Here is a 17,016-nt window from a genome sequence, read left to right as displayed (position 1 = left end):
GAGGAGACTTTTAACCTTTGACTGTCAGCAGGGTTTGCAGAAAGTGGTTTAGGGGTGATACTGTCTCTCAGCAACATTATACACTTGTGAAAAAGAGTTCCGATTGGAAGGCAGTTTGTGTTTGAAGTTTAGAAGGAGTCACTTAGGTGATAGCGTATGGTCAGTCTATGTGTAAAGCCGAAAATAAGCTGATTCATGCGCATGTTGTATTAAGCTAATGTTAGTCACACACCAGATAACATACAGTTAAATTCTGTTCTGTAAACAGTGTTAAACTGCACACCCTGAAAACATTAGAGTACATTTTCATCTATGGCATTTGGCTGACGCTCTTATCTTGAGTGAGGTTTTTTTTAAATAAAGTGCTGTATGTTAAAATACTGTAAAAAAAACCCTGGCCCAAGGACCCTGGTTAAGTCCAGTGTTCCTGTCTGTGCAAGGAACTGAACCCTAGCCTGCCATGCAGTAAAAAAATTAAAATTAAAGAAATTAATTAAATCCAATGCAATGTATCAGCCAAGATATGTCGAGAGAGCACATTTAGCTTGAGCTATGAGTCTAACATGTTTGTCATCTGTCAATACACTTCCACAAAATTATTTCAACCTGCTCAGTCTGCATTCAGGTCTTAATTAAGCCAGAATGAAGTAATTGATGTATTTTAGTACACGATATGACTTAGTGAAATAGAAAATGAATGGAACTTCATCGTTTATCAGTATTAATCCATGCAAGACAACAATATGCCCCTGCATTCCAGTCTTTGTGGAAGGCGTAGAAAGTAGTTAGTTATGTGGTTAGCTATGCAGATGGTATTGTAGTTCCAGTATTAGCTTAAATGTGTCACTAAGGTCAATCTGTGCAAAAAGTATTATTTATTTTAATAAATGTACCTACCGGGCGGCACAGTGGTGCAGAAGGTAGTGTCGCAGTCACACAGCTCCAGGGACCTGGAGGTTGTGGGTTCGATTCCCGCTCTGGGTGACTGTCTGTGAGGAGTGTGGTGTGTTCTCTCCGTGTCCGCGTGGGTTTCCTCCGGGTGCTCTGGTTTTCTCCCACAGTCCAAAAACACACGTTGGGAGGTGGATTGGCGACTCAAAAGTGTGAGTGAATGTGTGTGTTGCCCTGTAAAGGACTGGCGCCCCCTCCAGGGTGTATTCCTGCCTTGCGCCCAATGATTCCAGGTAGGCTCTGGCCCCACTGCGACCCTGAACTGGATAAGCGCTTACAGATAATAAATGAATGAAATGTACCTAGCTTAAAGCATTTTGAAATATATATATTAATATTTTAGTATGTAGATATGAAGCCTGTTTGGGTGAGTATATATTTCCAGTGTTTGTTAGCCTGTTAGCGCTAGCTGCCAACTAAAGAATCTAAATTTGGATTTTAAACACCATGGCTGACTTACTGCATCTGTGGTCAGTGGAAATTCATGTAAATTGATTTTTCACATTAATTTGAAATGAAACAGCAAGCAATGGACAGAGGAATGTGTAAATGGGGAGACAGTTCTAAGTTAGGTTTATCATAAAGTTCAATTGACTTTGCATGTGTTTGTTAACTTAAAAGGAGTAATCATTACCTGTTTTACCTAATGTAAAAATGCTTATTCCTACTGAAATGTTGGAGCAATGTAAAGACAAATCATTTTCATGTTAATGGAACAAAATTTTGAATGATTCCTGTAAAGCAGTAAAAAAAACCCGGCCTATAGTCTTATACACGTTCTAGAGTCCGTCAGGAAGCTGAGCAGTGACACAAGTGCACAGTAGAAGAAAGGTCTGAAGAGGGAGCTGAATTAAGGAAAGAGGAAAAGAGAAAGGAAGGGAAAATGGAGAGATGAATTGATTTGGGGAAGGCGGGTGTATGCACTCCGGCTGAACCTCTGCCTCTGTTCTTAATCAGCACTGGGATCACAGCCATGCTCTTATCGTCCGTAATTACAGTGCAGAAATGTAAATAACGTTACACAACGGGATCTGAGGGGCCTGTCCAGACCATAGACAGACATGTCTGAGCAGAGAGAGAAAAGAGAGAGGAAGAGTGGAAGAAAAGTAGCAGACAGAGAGAGAGAGAAAGAGACAGAGGGAGACAGACAGAGAGAGAGGAGAAGAACAGAATAAAAAGAGAGAGCTGCTGATTTGAGTTGAGGGGATAAGATCTGGAATGAAAATGTTCTAAGTCAAGTGAAAAAGTCTAAAAGGCACTGTAGAGAATGCAGGGTCTGCTTTAATACGGCAGGGAGAAATATAGAAAGAAATGCATGTACAAATGTGAAATATGGCTACTGTATACGTATTAATTTGTGTATATATCAGTCAAATGTTTGAACACACCCACTCAGAGAGGGTTTCTTTGTTTTGGGCCATTTGCCACATATTGTGAATGTACAGTACCAGCCCAAAATTTTGGACAAATTTATTTATTTTTTGCTACATTTTAAATGAATATGGAAACTATGAAGAAACATATAGAATTATGTAGTTAACAAAAAAGTGTTAAACAAACCAGAATATGATTTATACTTTAGACTCTTCAAAGTTACCACCTTTTGCTTTGCTGACAGCTTTGCACACTCTTGGTCGTTCTCTAAACCAACTTCATGAGGTCGTCACCTGGAATGGTTTTCAGTGAACAGCTGTGGCCTCGTCAAGAGATGATTTGTAGAACTGCTCAACGTCTTAATGTGTTTGAGACCATAACTTGGGTTGTGCAGAGGTAGGGGCTGGTCCACAGTTCTATTCTGCGTATAGCCCTATTCCACCAATGACTAATGAGAAGATGTGTCCAAACTGGTACAGACTGGTACTGTACTTATCAAATTTAATATTTAATATTTATTTTAACATCTAATACCGATGTTTCATTAAGTACTCATGCCATTTATAGAACAAAATGCTGTTTGATATGGTAGGGACTGTAAATCATGTTTTTAATATGTCATCTCTATTGGAACAAAGCCTAATTTTCCCCAACGTTGTAGCCTTACAGGAAAAAGTAAAAAAATAAAATATTAATACTTAGCTGTTTGCACCATCTTTTAAGTTACTCCATGACAAATCTGACCAGTCAGAAGCTTGTGGGTTAAAATACAGGCCTGCAATCACAACATCGGTCAGAAATATCACAAAAAGATACTTTACCCAAATTGTCCAGCCTTATATACATTGTCTAAGCCTTATATACATTGTCCAGCCGTTGTCTAAGATGTGCAACTGGCAAGCAGCTGTTACTGAATGAATTTAGACAAAAAAGATGAACATTTCCAGAATTGTGTCGTTTTAGAGATTGATGAAAGGTATTAGATCATGGGAAACCACTAAACACCCACTGAATACTGAAATACAACAAGGATCTGGTTTCTTCTTTTCGTTCTGATGCTAAAATATGAATGACTTTTAATTAATGGCTATTTTAGCAGGGATTTACATCAATGGTGATTGCTCTCTGACCTTTGCCCAGTGTATATAAGTCAGTAGACTTGATAAAATGGATAATGAGAATAGATACTATATTAGGGCACCTAATAAACTAGCCATCAAGGAAAGTATTGGCAGATAATTTAATGTGGACAATTCTATGTGTAGTATATGAAGTCTTGTTTGTCGTGGTAGTCCAGTTTACCTTCATTAGTGCTCAAATTGATTTGGTTGATTGATTGATTGAGTTGGTTTATCTGTATATCCATTTGTATGATATTTGTAAAGGGCTCCAGTAGAAATATGTGTTTGAGGATTTGTGTGCCATTTAGAATATTAGAATATCTACTGTTTGGTGCCATTTGGAAATAAAACCTCTATTAATTCTTTATGTATTAGACTACATGATGTTTCATAGATCAGAGTTGCTTAAAACGTGGAAGAAACCTGCAAGAATAATAGCCAAACACAATATTTTCAATACTTCATTTCTTTTCACATTTGTGTTCTATAAGCAGTAAGAAACAAATTAGTGCTTTGCATTTTAAAACTAAATTTAAATACATTTCTTGGGCTTTTTGGCCCTTGGCCCAAAAGATACATTACACTTTGGTCCTCCCAAATCAAAGGTTATGGGGCCACTGGTCTAGATATAGGGCGGATAATACAGTGAAAGTGGTCACACTGAGGAGTCACAGTGTCTCAATGTCTGCCTGGATTTAATTTATCTCTGTGTTTGGTTGGATCAGTATTTTCATTGTGTTCTGATTAGAGAGCATGTTCTGAGGGCATCTGCCCACACTGCTGACCACTGATACACACTTGGTGGCTTGCAGAGGTACACTTTCCTGGTATTCCTTGTCTCTCTGCCTGCTTCCTCTCTCTCTCTCTCTCTCTCTCTCTCTCTCTCTCTCTCTCTCTCCCACACACACACACACATAGATTAATAATTGACATTACAAGTGACACTGATCACTCAGCAACTGTGGCACAAGCAGAGTCAGCTTTTCCCTCTGTGTCACAAAGTTCTCATTTTGTGTTCTCTTTCACGCTTCCTTTACATTCTTTGGGCTCCAGTAATGTCACTGAATGATCAGTTCTGGTTCCTTATTTATCTTCCTTCATGGTAAAAGGTGGAAGTATAACGCATTGAAAGCAAAAACATATTTATTGAATTGAATGTAATTTGCAGACGTGTCATATCTCTTATATGTTCAGTAGATGCTAGTTATATGAACACTGAGTGGCTCAAAGGAAGGATGCAGCTAGGCCAGTCACGATTTATATTATAATGGTATGTTTTTATGGTTTTTATGTTGCATTGGTTTTATACATAAATGTAGATGTTGAATATAAACTAGTTCTATTATTATGTAAACAAACTTTCTAACATCCATCCATCTATTATCTGTAACTGCTTATCCAATTCAGAATTCAGGAATACACCCTGGAGGGGGCATCAGTCCTTCACAGGGCATCACGCACACACATTCACTCACACCTACCGACAATTTTTGAGTCGCCAATCCACCTACCAACGTGTGTTTTTGGTCTGTGGGAGGAAACTGGAGCACCCGGAGGAAACCCACGCGGACACGGGGAGAACACACCAACTCCTCGCAGACAGTCACCCGGAGCGGGAATCGAACCCACAACCTCCAGGTCCCTGGAGCTGTGTGACTGTGACACTAACTGCTGCACCACTGTGCCGCCCAACTTACAAACAAACAAACCTTGTGCCCAGTGATTCTGGGTAGGTTCCAGACCCACCTGAACTGGATAAAGGGTTACAGACAATGAATGAATGAATGAATCTACTTTATTTTTCCCTGAGAGGCAATTCACCCTGAGCACACAGTCTTAATAAAACTTTTGACAACAAATAAAGACAAACTTTAAGTACCCATAAGTCTCCAAAAAATAATCCTAGTGTCCAAGCAAATAATGTGAGCATGATTCAGTAGTCTGATAGCTTCAGGTACAGCAGTCACTCTCTGCCGGACAGTCCGATGGTCAAGAAGCAACAGCAGTTCAATAGTGTATCTTTAGGGAGCACAACCTGTCCTTAAGACGCCTGTTGTGCCTTTGAGGGTACATTTACATTGTTTGTACATTTGGTTAACAACAATGTACTTGTACAGTACCTTTATTTCTGACAATGCATAGACATCAACCAAACACAATCATCAAACCCACTAAGCTCAGCATTTTGTACATGGCTCTATAGCAGCAACAATCTAAATGAAACCACATCACTTGGGTTCCTGTATGCTGCAGGAAGATGTATCAGTAAACTATGTGGTGATCTGTTGTAAAGCATATTCTTTCCAATTTTATAAGAGAGATAGTCAATGAACTAGTAGATTTTTGTTGTTGTTGCTGAAGCTATATTTACACAGTAAACGGGACTACAACCATGCTGTGATATAGCTGTAACCTGCTGTACGCTCAGAGTGAAAAGCTGTGGTGGTTGAAACACAGAGATGAACAGTGTATTACTGTGAGCTGGTTACATTTATTTCACAGTGTGTCTGTGGTCTTGGTTACTGTGAAATCACACTGCGCCATTCTTATTGTACTGTTACTAGGCAGACTAAATGTAAAGTTAATGCAACTTTTAGTGAGAAATGTACTGTAATTGTTTTTTTTTTCCAGCATATTTTCAAATTTTGGTTTAAATTTCATTTTGGATCTTTGTACTTGAGTGTGAACATATGTATAGAAATATGTATGAAATTTAGATTTGAACACACAGATTCAGTGGAAAGTTGAGAGCAAGTCAGAGGGGTTAGTGACTGATACTGGTGGATGTTTAAACCATGAAACCAGTGACTAGTGACTAGCGTCCGGAAGAGAAAAGGAGGTGTTGCTTCACATCGAGTCCGGAACTCAAGCTGCAGAAAAGAACAGTGGGCTTATCTGAAATAAATCAATAGCAGACCTTTGTGGACTAATGATCTGTTTTAGGCACTGAAGTGCCGCTCAGCTTTCATACCATTTTTACAAAATTTCAGCAGTGTCAGAACGATTTGACATTAAAAACACAGCTGAGAAAATGTCATTGTCATTTCAGTTGTAAAGCCTTTTCTCCGTTTTTAAGAATTTAACTGTGTCATCATTTCTCCTGTGTGGTTATAGATGATGGTAATTGAATTTCCATACATGCTGCAGCTTTGGATTCTGGAGCTTTGCTGACTTCCGCTTTCGAGTTGACCTTTTTATTTGACTGCTTCATTCTAAAATTCCAAAGGACTTGAAACAGGGATTCATAGGGAAAATAGACATTACATTTTACATTTAAATATTTAAGAAATAACAGTACAATAGGACTGATGCATCCTGCAACAGAAAAAGGACAAGGACAATTGACAGTTTTGGAAGTAAACATTAAAAATGGGCAAATATATTTCCTGGAACAACATACAATGAAGGGCAGCACGGTGGTGCAGCAGTTTGTGGGTTGAAGTCCCACTCCAGGTGACTGTCTGTGAGGTCACTCCTGGGTGGCCTTGCGTCCAGTGATTCTGGATAGGCTCCGGCCCCACCGCGACCCTGAACTGGTTAAACAGTTATGGACAATGAATGAACGAACATGATGAATAATGAAATGAAATGTGTCATCTAATGTACATTTTAGCCATCCATGGTAGTGAACACACACACGCACACACACACACAAAACACACAACACACTAGTGGTGAAGTTATATTCAGATTATTTCAGAAGTGGAAAAAAATACAATCTCCTTCAGAAAACAATATTTCGTATATTTTATTGCCAGTTCTACCCCATACATAATAGTGCCCCATTCACATGCAATGCCGTCAACCTGGGTTTGATATGACAAGCACATGCTTCTCTCAAGACAGGTGAAACCAGCCACCACTTCTTTTCAAACTGCAGTAAATACAGCACCACTGGACAGCTGCTGGAGGAGAACGCATTATTTACATGCTCTCTGTGAGAATGAGTTAACATAGGTTCACTTAAAAAAATCATCAAAACATGTCAGTTGAGCAAGGGTGTCCACACGTTTGCGTACACTGTATATGTCCGTATTCTCAGAGCAGTGTCTGATCAATCAGAAAGCTACCGCACCTGCAAAAGAGGAGCCATTGAAAATGCCTTTCAAAACATCTTATATAAGCACAGCAGAGACTAAACAGACATTTCCTTACACCACCCAGCTGCTGCCGTGCTGTCAGAGACACGGTATTGTCTTAACACACACACATTTTCATTTTGAAAAATTTCACAAAAGAGCTCTGCTTTTTCTTTGTTGCTTGGTTGTTCTTTTCCATGCTTATTTTAGTTGCTCCAGGCTTAATTTCTCAGTCTATAACATAAGAATGACCAAACATATTGTTGCTCACAATAAATCATATATTCTAATACAACCTAATGTGAATAATTTATAAGCATTTCCGTTGGTCTAATATTCATGAAAATAATGTATCGTAAAGGACATTTGTACTTAAAAACATATAAAATAATAGGGACATGATTTTTCTAGACAGTGAAACATTGGCGTTCTTGTTATGTGATGTGAATAGGAGTAGTCATTGTGGGATGTTACTTTGTTGGTGTTAAACATTGTATCACAGGGAGTGGAGAGTGTGTAGTCTGTCCGTCTCTGGGCTGCTATCTGCCAGTCAGAGCTGCCTCGGCCCAGCCGGAAAACAGTATTTGTACATGTGTAATTAGGAGCAGGCACTGTTTGTTCATGTTTGATTGGGTGGGCCTCCTCTAGAATTCTCAGTGCATTTACGCAAATATTTTCAGCATCCTGTTTAAATCTTCCTTCCCAATAAAGAAACACTGAATGCACAGGGCAGTCATGCACTCGCATAAAAAACAGTAGAGATTGTTCTATCACTGCATGTTTTGAATGTACTTTTTTGTGGTGTCACAAGAACCAACATGTTTATATGTACATTGTTTAATTAATATGTACACTCTCCCTAATAGAGGATTAAGTGAGAATTCTGACTGTTGATACATTAACCCACACAAAGTCTATTTAACTCTTACTCTTCTGGGAAAAAAGGGGAAAAAATGAAGCCCATAGGAGTGAACTGTGAGGATTGTGGGAAATATTTGTTGAATTTACTCAGAACACCTAGGATGTGTTTTATTACCATCAATGTTACAGCAGCGTTATATTATTGGTATATGTTTATGCTTTATACCGTAGACTGATGTTAAACTTTTTATTGAGACTGTGCCATATAAAGTTTTACTGCCTTTCCCGAAATATCCTTGGAGAAAGTTCTGTTTCCTGATAGTAACAGAGCTCAGCCTATGCCCTTTGGCCTTCACTTCCTACAGTCTGTGTGTGTGTGTGTGTGTGTGTGTGTGTGTGTGTGTGGTTTGCAGTGAGAGACATTTCAGCGCTGAGCTCAATGAGCCTATAAAGCTACACTGGAGCCTCTTCCTTCTCATCAGAGGCATGGCATTGTTTCATTGTAAGGACATTATAAAATATGTGTCTTAGCTTCCTTATCCTAAGCTCTGTGAGGGGAGAAAACAATTGCACATGATGAGGAACATTTAAGTGGATATCTGGACATGCTCCCTCCCATTTCCCACATCACACATCAGGAATGCAGGAAGACTGACCTTTCCTTTCTTAATCCCCATGGCGCAGCAGTGCTTCATCAGGCTGAATTACACAGGACTTAACCTGCTGTGCTGCTGAATGCGCATTGTTATCATACGTTTGTGCCTGCACTATTTTTAGGCTATTTTTTGTTTGTTTTTACATTGCTTAGGAGCAGTACTGCTGCCACAAGACAGGTGCCATCTATACTCTGTTGAGATGAGTTTAAATGAGTTGGCATTTTAGGACTCAGCTTAAGCACCTGCCGTTTAACATATATCTCACTCGCTCACATTTAGCAGGATGAAGACTCTCCTAGGGGCACTGTGTGCTTTGCATGCATGACCCAGTGTTATATAAAATGATATTAATGTATTTTTGTTCTCTGCACATTGGTGATATGTAAAAATAATGAGCAGCAGCAACAACAACAATAATAATAATTATATGGCAGCATGGTGGTGCAGCAGGTAGTGTCACACTGCTCCAGGGTCCACGATTCCCTCCAATGATCCAAAAACAGTGTTTGTAGGTTGATTGACTGTGTAATTTTGTCCATAGGTGCGAGTGTGTGAGTGTCCGACTGAGTTTAGAATCCCCTGAAATAAATTGGTGCCCTGTCCAGTGTGTTTTCCTGTTTTTCACATGTTTCTGCATAGGCTTTGGACAGTAATTCTGATCAGGACGAAGCAGTAATTAAACATTAATAAATAAATGAGGTGTGCCAATCCATTACAGGGCTATTGTTATTACTATTAGCAGCAGTAGTAGTTGTAAAAAGTAGTAGTTGTAGTATTATCTAATCATGTACAGGACCTACGGATTGTACATTTTCAAATAATGGAAGCTGTAAACAAGCTCCAGCCAAATGAAAAGTTCAGCAAGTTAAATAAGCGTTAGCAATGTCAGTAAATGAATTTGTTTTCCACCAAAACATTCCAAACCTTTCTATGCTGCTTCACTTTCAAAATATGCATTTTTCTCTCAGCTGAATAAATCTAATAAACTTATTGTACATCATTCCATGCACAACTCTGTTTATACTCATACCCCTCGGTACTCATACCCCTTTGAATTGCCCTTGGGTACGAAAGGTGCTCTATAAATAAACTTGCCTTGCCTAAAAGCTCTTTGTGCATATGAGCTATGATTCTAAACATTTAACCATCTATTTCTCTCTCTGTGGCTCTCTGCAGGATCGGTTATTCTTTGTTATGGAATATGTCAACGGAGGAGATCTGATGTTTCAGATCCAGCGCTCACGGAAGTTTGATGAGAATCGTTCACGTTTCTACGCTGCTGAAGTCACATCTGCCCTCATGTTCCTGCACCAGCATGGAGTAATTTATAGGTATACACACACACACACACACACACACACACACTACTTTTGTTGATTACCAGTGCAAATAACTGTCTAGAAATGACTGAAAATGTTTTACTACACAAGTGACCTGAAGTAATAGGTTTGAGTGATTTGTAAATGTTGCATATTTTCATCAGTTAAAATGCTGCCAACGGTGCTTTCCCAACTCTATTTTCTCCAGTAAATTTTGCTATTACTTATTGCAATTGTCATATCCCTTGCCATAAGTATTCAGAATAACACTTGTTAACGAATTATGCAATATTTTTAAAGACCGGCCTGCATGTTTTGACACAGCATAATTGCTTTCGTTGATTCATCTCACATCTGGGACTGTAAGCACATGTTTTAAATGCGGTGACTCGTTTGCACAATCATTTGCATATTGCAGCTTTCTGTAGTATTAGCATCACAACGGCTAACAATGTGTTAAAGAATAACAAATAACACATTTTGCAGCACTAACACGTCAACGCACAAAACATATGTTCCTTCACTTCGAATGCTGGCCAAATCCAGCTGGTCATTCAGATACAGTTCACAAAATGTAACAGAAACAAACATACAGTTCACATCAAATGTTCTTTTATGTAGGTTATTTTGATGTTGGGTTTATTTTTTCCACATGATTTTATTGGGGAGCTGCCCCCTCTATTCAAAATTATGTTTTTGTCGTCTTCTGTAACGTAAAAAATTTGGAGATAAGAAATTTTGACAAGAAATCTTATGACCCAGAGAGTCAAGAGTCCCAGGGCAACCTCAGAGATCCTGTTCTTGATGAGGGCTGTGTCACTGCTTGTTTGCTGTATTACTCCCTCCAGCAGTGAAATGCTATTTCAGTTAAACTTGGACAAAAAGTATCCAATGCAAACCCGGTCCACTCAGGCTCATGAATGAACTGAGAGCCCCAGAGGGGCTAAGGCCGGTTTTACAACCCCCCGGAAACAGGTGAAAGAACAGAGCCTGTGTGCTCAGCTCTTAGTGAAGATGGATGCATTTCATATTTCTTTACACAGGGCTAGCATAGCCAAACCACAGCCTTCTTTCACCCTGGGGCCGAATTCACACCCTTCTTTCAGAGCCTTTCTACAAACAAAGAGACGAAAGAAAAAAGCATTCGTTGTGTCTCTTTTCACTTAAGGGCCAATATATGAGTGTTTAAACATAGTTAAGAAAAAAGGTCCCACATAATGGATAAGTGGCTTATTTTCAGGTGGAGAGTTTCATCTAGAGTGTTAATGTTGTTAGGGTTTGAAAATGTGCTCATAACTTTTTCACATGAATCATATTTTAATGTGTTCAGATTGCTCTGATTTAATCCCTGCCCAATGTAGCCTGAAGAAATAAGGAGTGTTTTAGCCCTGGATTTTCAGTGAGGCATAGTGAAGGGCAGCCAAAAATAAGAGATATCATTTAGAGCATTACATGCAGCCTGTTTAAGTTTAAGGTATTAAGTAAAGTTGTGAAGTGGTTATGAACTGTGGAGGTTTTCCGTTCATAAAACCACACACCATTACAAGTGAACCTCAGGGAAAAATGTAAACTGCAAGAAAAATGTAGTGCATCTCTGTAAATAGTTTTAATAATGAAATTAATGAGTATGCACAATAGTGCTGCAATAAACACGTACATTTAAGCTGAGGATTAAGATAGCTTTGAATTGACTTCATTTTCCTTTTTTCAAATTGGTGTGAGCAATAAAGGTTTTCCAATAAACAAGCCTTGATTGACAAATAGGTTAAGCTGATTTCAGAGAGCAGAGGTTGGTGAGATAAACTTACAAAGATTTACAGCACTTCCTCAATGGTAGATAGCAATTCATTATCAAATATAAAATGTCACATTCTTGTCCAGTGTTAGATATAGTTGAGTAGATACACTTTGTTTTATCACTATTGAAAAGCACTATGAATAAAAAACATGTCTTCACTTTTCTGAAAGTTATCTCTGCACAGTGGATGTATCTGTGGTTTAAGATGCTGACTACTGCAGAGTTCTGTCTCTGTCTCTTTGTAGTTCAAAAAAGTTAGAAAACGTTGGGATAGTATGGATCAATACCAAATCAAGGGGGGATTTGGTGTTGGTAGTGAGCAACAGTATAGGCTCTTTGTCTCATTTTGTGTTTCAAAATACTCCATGCATGTTCTATTTAGTGGGCAGATGGTGATTACAGACAGGCCTGTCCAGAATGTGCACTCTCACCCGGTTTTTGCATTGTCTTGTCAAAGTATGTATGGGCACCCATGGAAAAATGTTGTCTTGAAGGCAGCATATGTTGTTGTATGCAAGCATTTTGTGTAGCGTTCACTGCTGTCACAGAATGTTAACTTTGACACAACCCGTACCAGGACAGACCCTGGATTTTAGTCTTGTTGATCATCTTCTACTCTGGTTCAGAGCACACAGGGTTCATTTTTTCAAAAAGGAAAAATAAATAAATAAACTTTGAAATATTGTTTCTGACAAAATTAGACATTTCCAGACAGAGAAGTCAATAGCACTTCTGAACAAGGATTCCAAAAGGCTTCCTTTGGTACAGTAAATCATTAAGTGGCACTTGTGGATATAACTATGTACTGTAGTGCTCAACACAGGTTTGAAGAAGTGATTCTGAAATTATGATTCTTGTTGTAGTGCTGGTTTGGGGGGAACTGGAGATTGTGGTTAGCTTAGGCTTGTGACCTTGCCCTTTATGCACTGACGTTTCTTCAGATTCCTTGAAACATTTAATTATGTACCATTAACACTGCAATATTGTGTTCTTAATTAGAAAGGTTTTGTAAATGATTTATAAATGCTGTAATTAAAGATCATGCTTTGCTTATGCATATTTGATCAGGTGGTGAATAGATAAGCATTGATAAATGTCAAGCTGTTACTAAATGACTTATTTACATTACTACATTACTGAATGACTTATGTAGACTCAGAGGGGGGGGGGGGTTAACTGCTTTTAATCTTAAACTGATTATTTATTGCCAAATCTGATTTCCTGAAGATATCAGAATCTTGTGTGAATGTACATTATGTGTAGCATCTAAGACACTTAGAAGAATTAGGGAATTATTAAATTGGTAATATTAATACTAATATTACTAATTTAGAGGAAAAGAGATTAAATTTTTGGGTTTTGCCGATGACCAGAGGGAGATTTTAACAGTATTTTTCTGTATTACTGCATGATTGGACCAGCCTGATGAACCCAAACGGCCTTAAGTTTCTCTCTTTCCCTCATATGCTTCTCTCTTTTGCGACTCCTATTGACTCCTCCTTGCTGTTGACAATAAGACTGTCAGCTTATAGCTGCCAGAAAAGGGTAAGAAGTTTGGTATTTGACAGGTTTTAGACATTGACTGAATCTCCACAATAGCACACAATGTGTTTAACGCTCAACTCGTTTCCTCTGCTTTTACAGACGTCAGGCAGCAGAGGCATGAAATAGCTGTCATCATGACATTGTAATCTGTCATGTCGTGTAACAGCATGCCACTGTTTGCTTGTATTTTATTGTTATTTTTGTAGTTCTGGCATCTATGGAAGATTAAATTTAACTTTGTGTTGTAAATGTAAATGTCCAAATTTTGTAGAAAGCTCTTGTTATTAGAGAGTACAACTGCTTTAATATGCACTCATTGTGCACAAACTGCTTGTATTATCACAGCAAATAAAAGCATGTAATACAATGGGATACTATAAATGAGCTTAATGTCATCACAATCAGTGCTAGTTGTCAGCTAGAGGGGTATAAATCTCTACCTGGCTGAGTTTTGGAGCAGTGAATATGTTATTTGGAGTGATGGACCTCTATTCACGCCACTGGGATGAGAGTGTATAGTGTTTGTTATGCTGCACTGGCTGGGGCTGGTTTATACCCACTACTGATGCGGATTCAGCACGGCATGCACCGTAGTTATGGTCATACCACATATTTTTAATGGTCTCCTCACAGTTCTCCTTCCTCTTGTCTTAATATCCATGTTTTAGAACCATTACTGTGACTGTGACGAGGTGCAAAACTCCAGCCATAAAATAAAGTATGATTCCTATATGAGGGTTAAATTTTACCACTGAAACCTAACTGTTTTTTTGCTATAAACCTGGTAAACAGGTTGACCACAAGTTTGTAATAGCCCTGATTTACATGCAAGCTGACCCAGCAGGGTGTGTGTGTGCGTGCTTAGGGGAGGAGGGTGTCCTGTTTTTGCAATCGCTTCTGAAATGGTGCAGTGCATTTGCAAATGACCAAAATCTGGAAGCACTTTGATGGAGCACAAAAACAAGGTTTTGTTTCAAATGGTGGAGTGCTGCATTAACAAACATAGCACATAAGACTAAAAAAAGACAGAGAGGAGACATTTTGAAAATAAACTGCAGCATAAACCCTTGATCTTCATGTAATTAGGTCTGTCTGCAACCTCTCTATTTACTGGCATAAGCACTGAGATTTTGCTTTGTCCTGCTAGGAGCAAGGGTTTCAGGGATGTTTTCCTCCTCCTGAAAGAGTGAAAGGAGGAGAACGAGTGGAGCCGTTTGGTCTGTGGAGCATGCTGCGACTTGCTGTGCTCTAGATGTCCAGTCTGATTCAGAGGGCCAGGACAAAGCAACCCTGCATGTCTCCCGTACACTCATTGACCTGCACGTAAAAATATTTCACTATGTGAATTTCATTTTAAGGTAGTTACTGATCTGACTTCAAATTTAGACTTCTGTAAAATGAATCTTTAAAGACAAAGATTCTTGTTCTGTCTGTGTATTATTTGAAGTTACCACTTTCTAAGATACAAACAGGGCTCTAAGGGTCTCAGCTGGGATTGAGAAGGGGTCCATCACTGCAGAGAGCCGTGGGTTTGTCCATGGTCTTATGGAAAAATCACTCTGCACTATCAAGTGACACAGGAAGGCTTTTCAATAGGCTCTGATTATGTGTGTGTTTGTATGTGAGTGTATGTGAGTACATATGTGCTTGTGTATTTTACACAGGGGGAGAGGGAAAGGCTGGGACTGGGTGGGGAGATGAGGGAGAAATAACATCATCAGGGCTTTGTAAACTATAGCTACAAAGTGAGGGCCCACTGGAGCACAGGGGCAGTGTGTCACGTCTCCAATCAGTGGGTGTTACGTGTGGCTGCATGCATTTTTCCAAGTCTGAACAGTCGTGTGTGTGTCTGCCTGTTTGTCTGCTTAACGATAAGAGTCCAGTTACTCAACTGAGGAGCTCTGAAGTGGCCGTCATGATGCTCTGAGCTTCTAAGAACTTGTTGACCTTCTCCTGTACCATCTTTTTTAATGAACCACTAAGGGCACTGCAAAAAAATTGACAGCAAACAGCTACTGATTTCTAAGATTAGAATGAATACATACTAACAAGTGACTAGTGTTTGATGTTCATGGAAACCTCTCCTTGTGGAAGCCCAACATTTACAGCTTCTATCTATTATTCCGAATACACACCTCTGATTGCTTGAGTGATTGTTAAAAGCAGTAAATTACTTCAATCCCTGGTTACATACGACGTGACCTGAAATTGTTGTTTATGGCGTTTTGTAAGTGCGTGTGAATATTATTCACCCATAGCCAATGGACTCTTCCAGAACATGCTGGAAATTGTACACCTTTGCCATTTTTGTCCCCCTGCTGTTCTTTTTCCAGAATAGAACAGTTACATAAAGCAGTTCCAGCCACCGCCCTCTCGTCGGAACAGTGCCTCACAAAAACACCTTTGCTTCACTGATGCTGGTGAAGAAATGTTGACATTTTTTACCAATCAACCATCAAAGCCCATGTTGCTTGGCTTCCTCGTGCTATCTTTGTCCTTGCAGACTTTATCTCGGCATCAGTGCGTATACACACAAACACACATACTGTATAGTAGGCGTTATACTTGCCTAAGGACTAAAAAGCAAAAGAGAAAAGAGTTGGAGTGAGTAAGTGAAAGATGGAGACAAGGAGACATCTGGAGAGAAAGAAAAAGATAGATATGAGAAAGATCCCAGAACCTCCCTGATTCTGTTCTTTATTAAAAGAAGTGAGCTGGATGACCTTTCACCAACTTAATTTATATCTGTTCCTACAGTGATCAACCATAACATTATGAACATCTCCCTGTTTCTGCACTTACTGTTCAATCACAGGAGCATTTTGAAGAACTACAATTATAGACTTGAGTCCACCTGTTGCTGTGCATACTTTGTTTGTCCCCTTTCACCTTGTTATTCACTAGTCAGGACCCCCACCAGACTCCCACAGAGCAGGAATGCTTTGGGTGATGGATAATTCTCTGCACTGCAGTGATGGCTGCTAACACATTGCTAACATTTTTGACTACTCTCAGTCTACCATTGACACTGAGGCGATTAAAAACTACAGCAGCACTGCTGTGTCTGATCCAGTACAGTACCAGCACAACATAATGCAGTACCAGTACAGTGTCACTGCTGTGATGATCCACTACTCAAATCGTATCTGCTCTGTGGTGTTCAGCTGGAATAAAATCTAAGAGACTAAAGTGCTCCTCTATGGTCAGTGGAGCTGAGGAAATGATCAGTGAAATGTACCAGCATTTAACATGTCAACACTACAAAAAATATCCTGCAGACTTGTAGGCTGCTTTATAAATAAAATGTGATAT

At 39.2% G+C, this 17,016-nt stretch overlaps 1 protein-coding gene across 2 annotated transcripts in view; it reads left to right on the top strand.

Moving 5' to 3' along the window:
• prkcea (protein kinase C, epsilon a) overlaps nucleotides 1-17,016 on the top strand; it is a 75,122-nt gene that overhangs the window by 46,324 nt on the left and 11,782 nt on the right. For both annotated transcript variants that reach the window (XM_066663432.1, XM_066663431.1), the window contains exon 11: nucleotides 10,219-10,373. In XM_066663432.1, coding sequence (XP_066519529.1) covers nucleotides 10,219-10,373 — 155 coding nt within the window. The remainder of the gene's footprint in view (nucleotides 1-10,218; nucleotides 10,374-17,016) is intronic.

The sequence above is a fragment of the Hoplias malabaricus genome, chromosome 3 (assembly GCF_029633855.1).
Source record: "Hoplias malabaricus isolate fHopMal1 chromosome 3, fHopMal1.hap1, whole genome shotgun sequence".
Taxonomy (NCBI): domain Eukaryota; kingdom Metazoa; phylum Chordata; class Actinopteri; order Characiformes; family Erythrinidae; genus Hoplias; species Hoplias malabaricus.
Note: the sequence above shows the minus strand (reverse complement) of the source record. Positions and strands in the feature narration are given on the sequence as shown.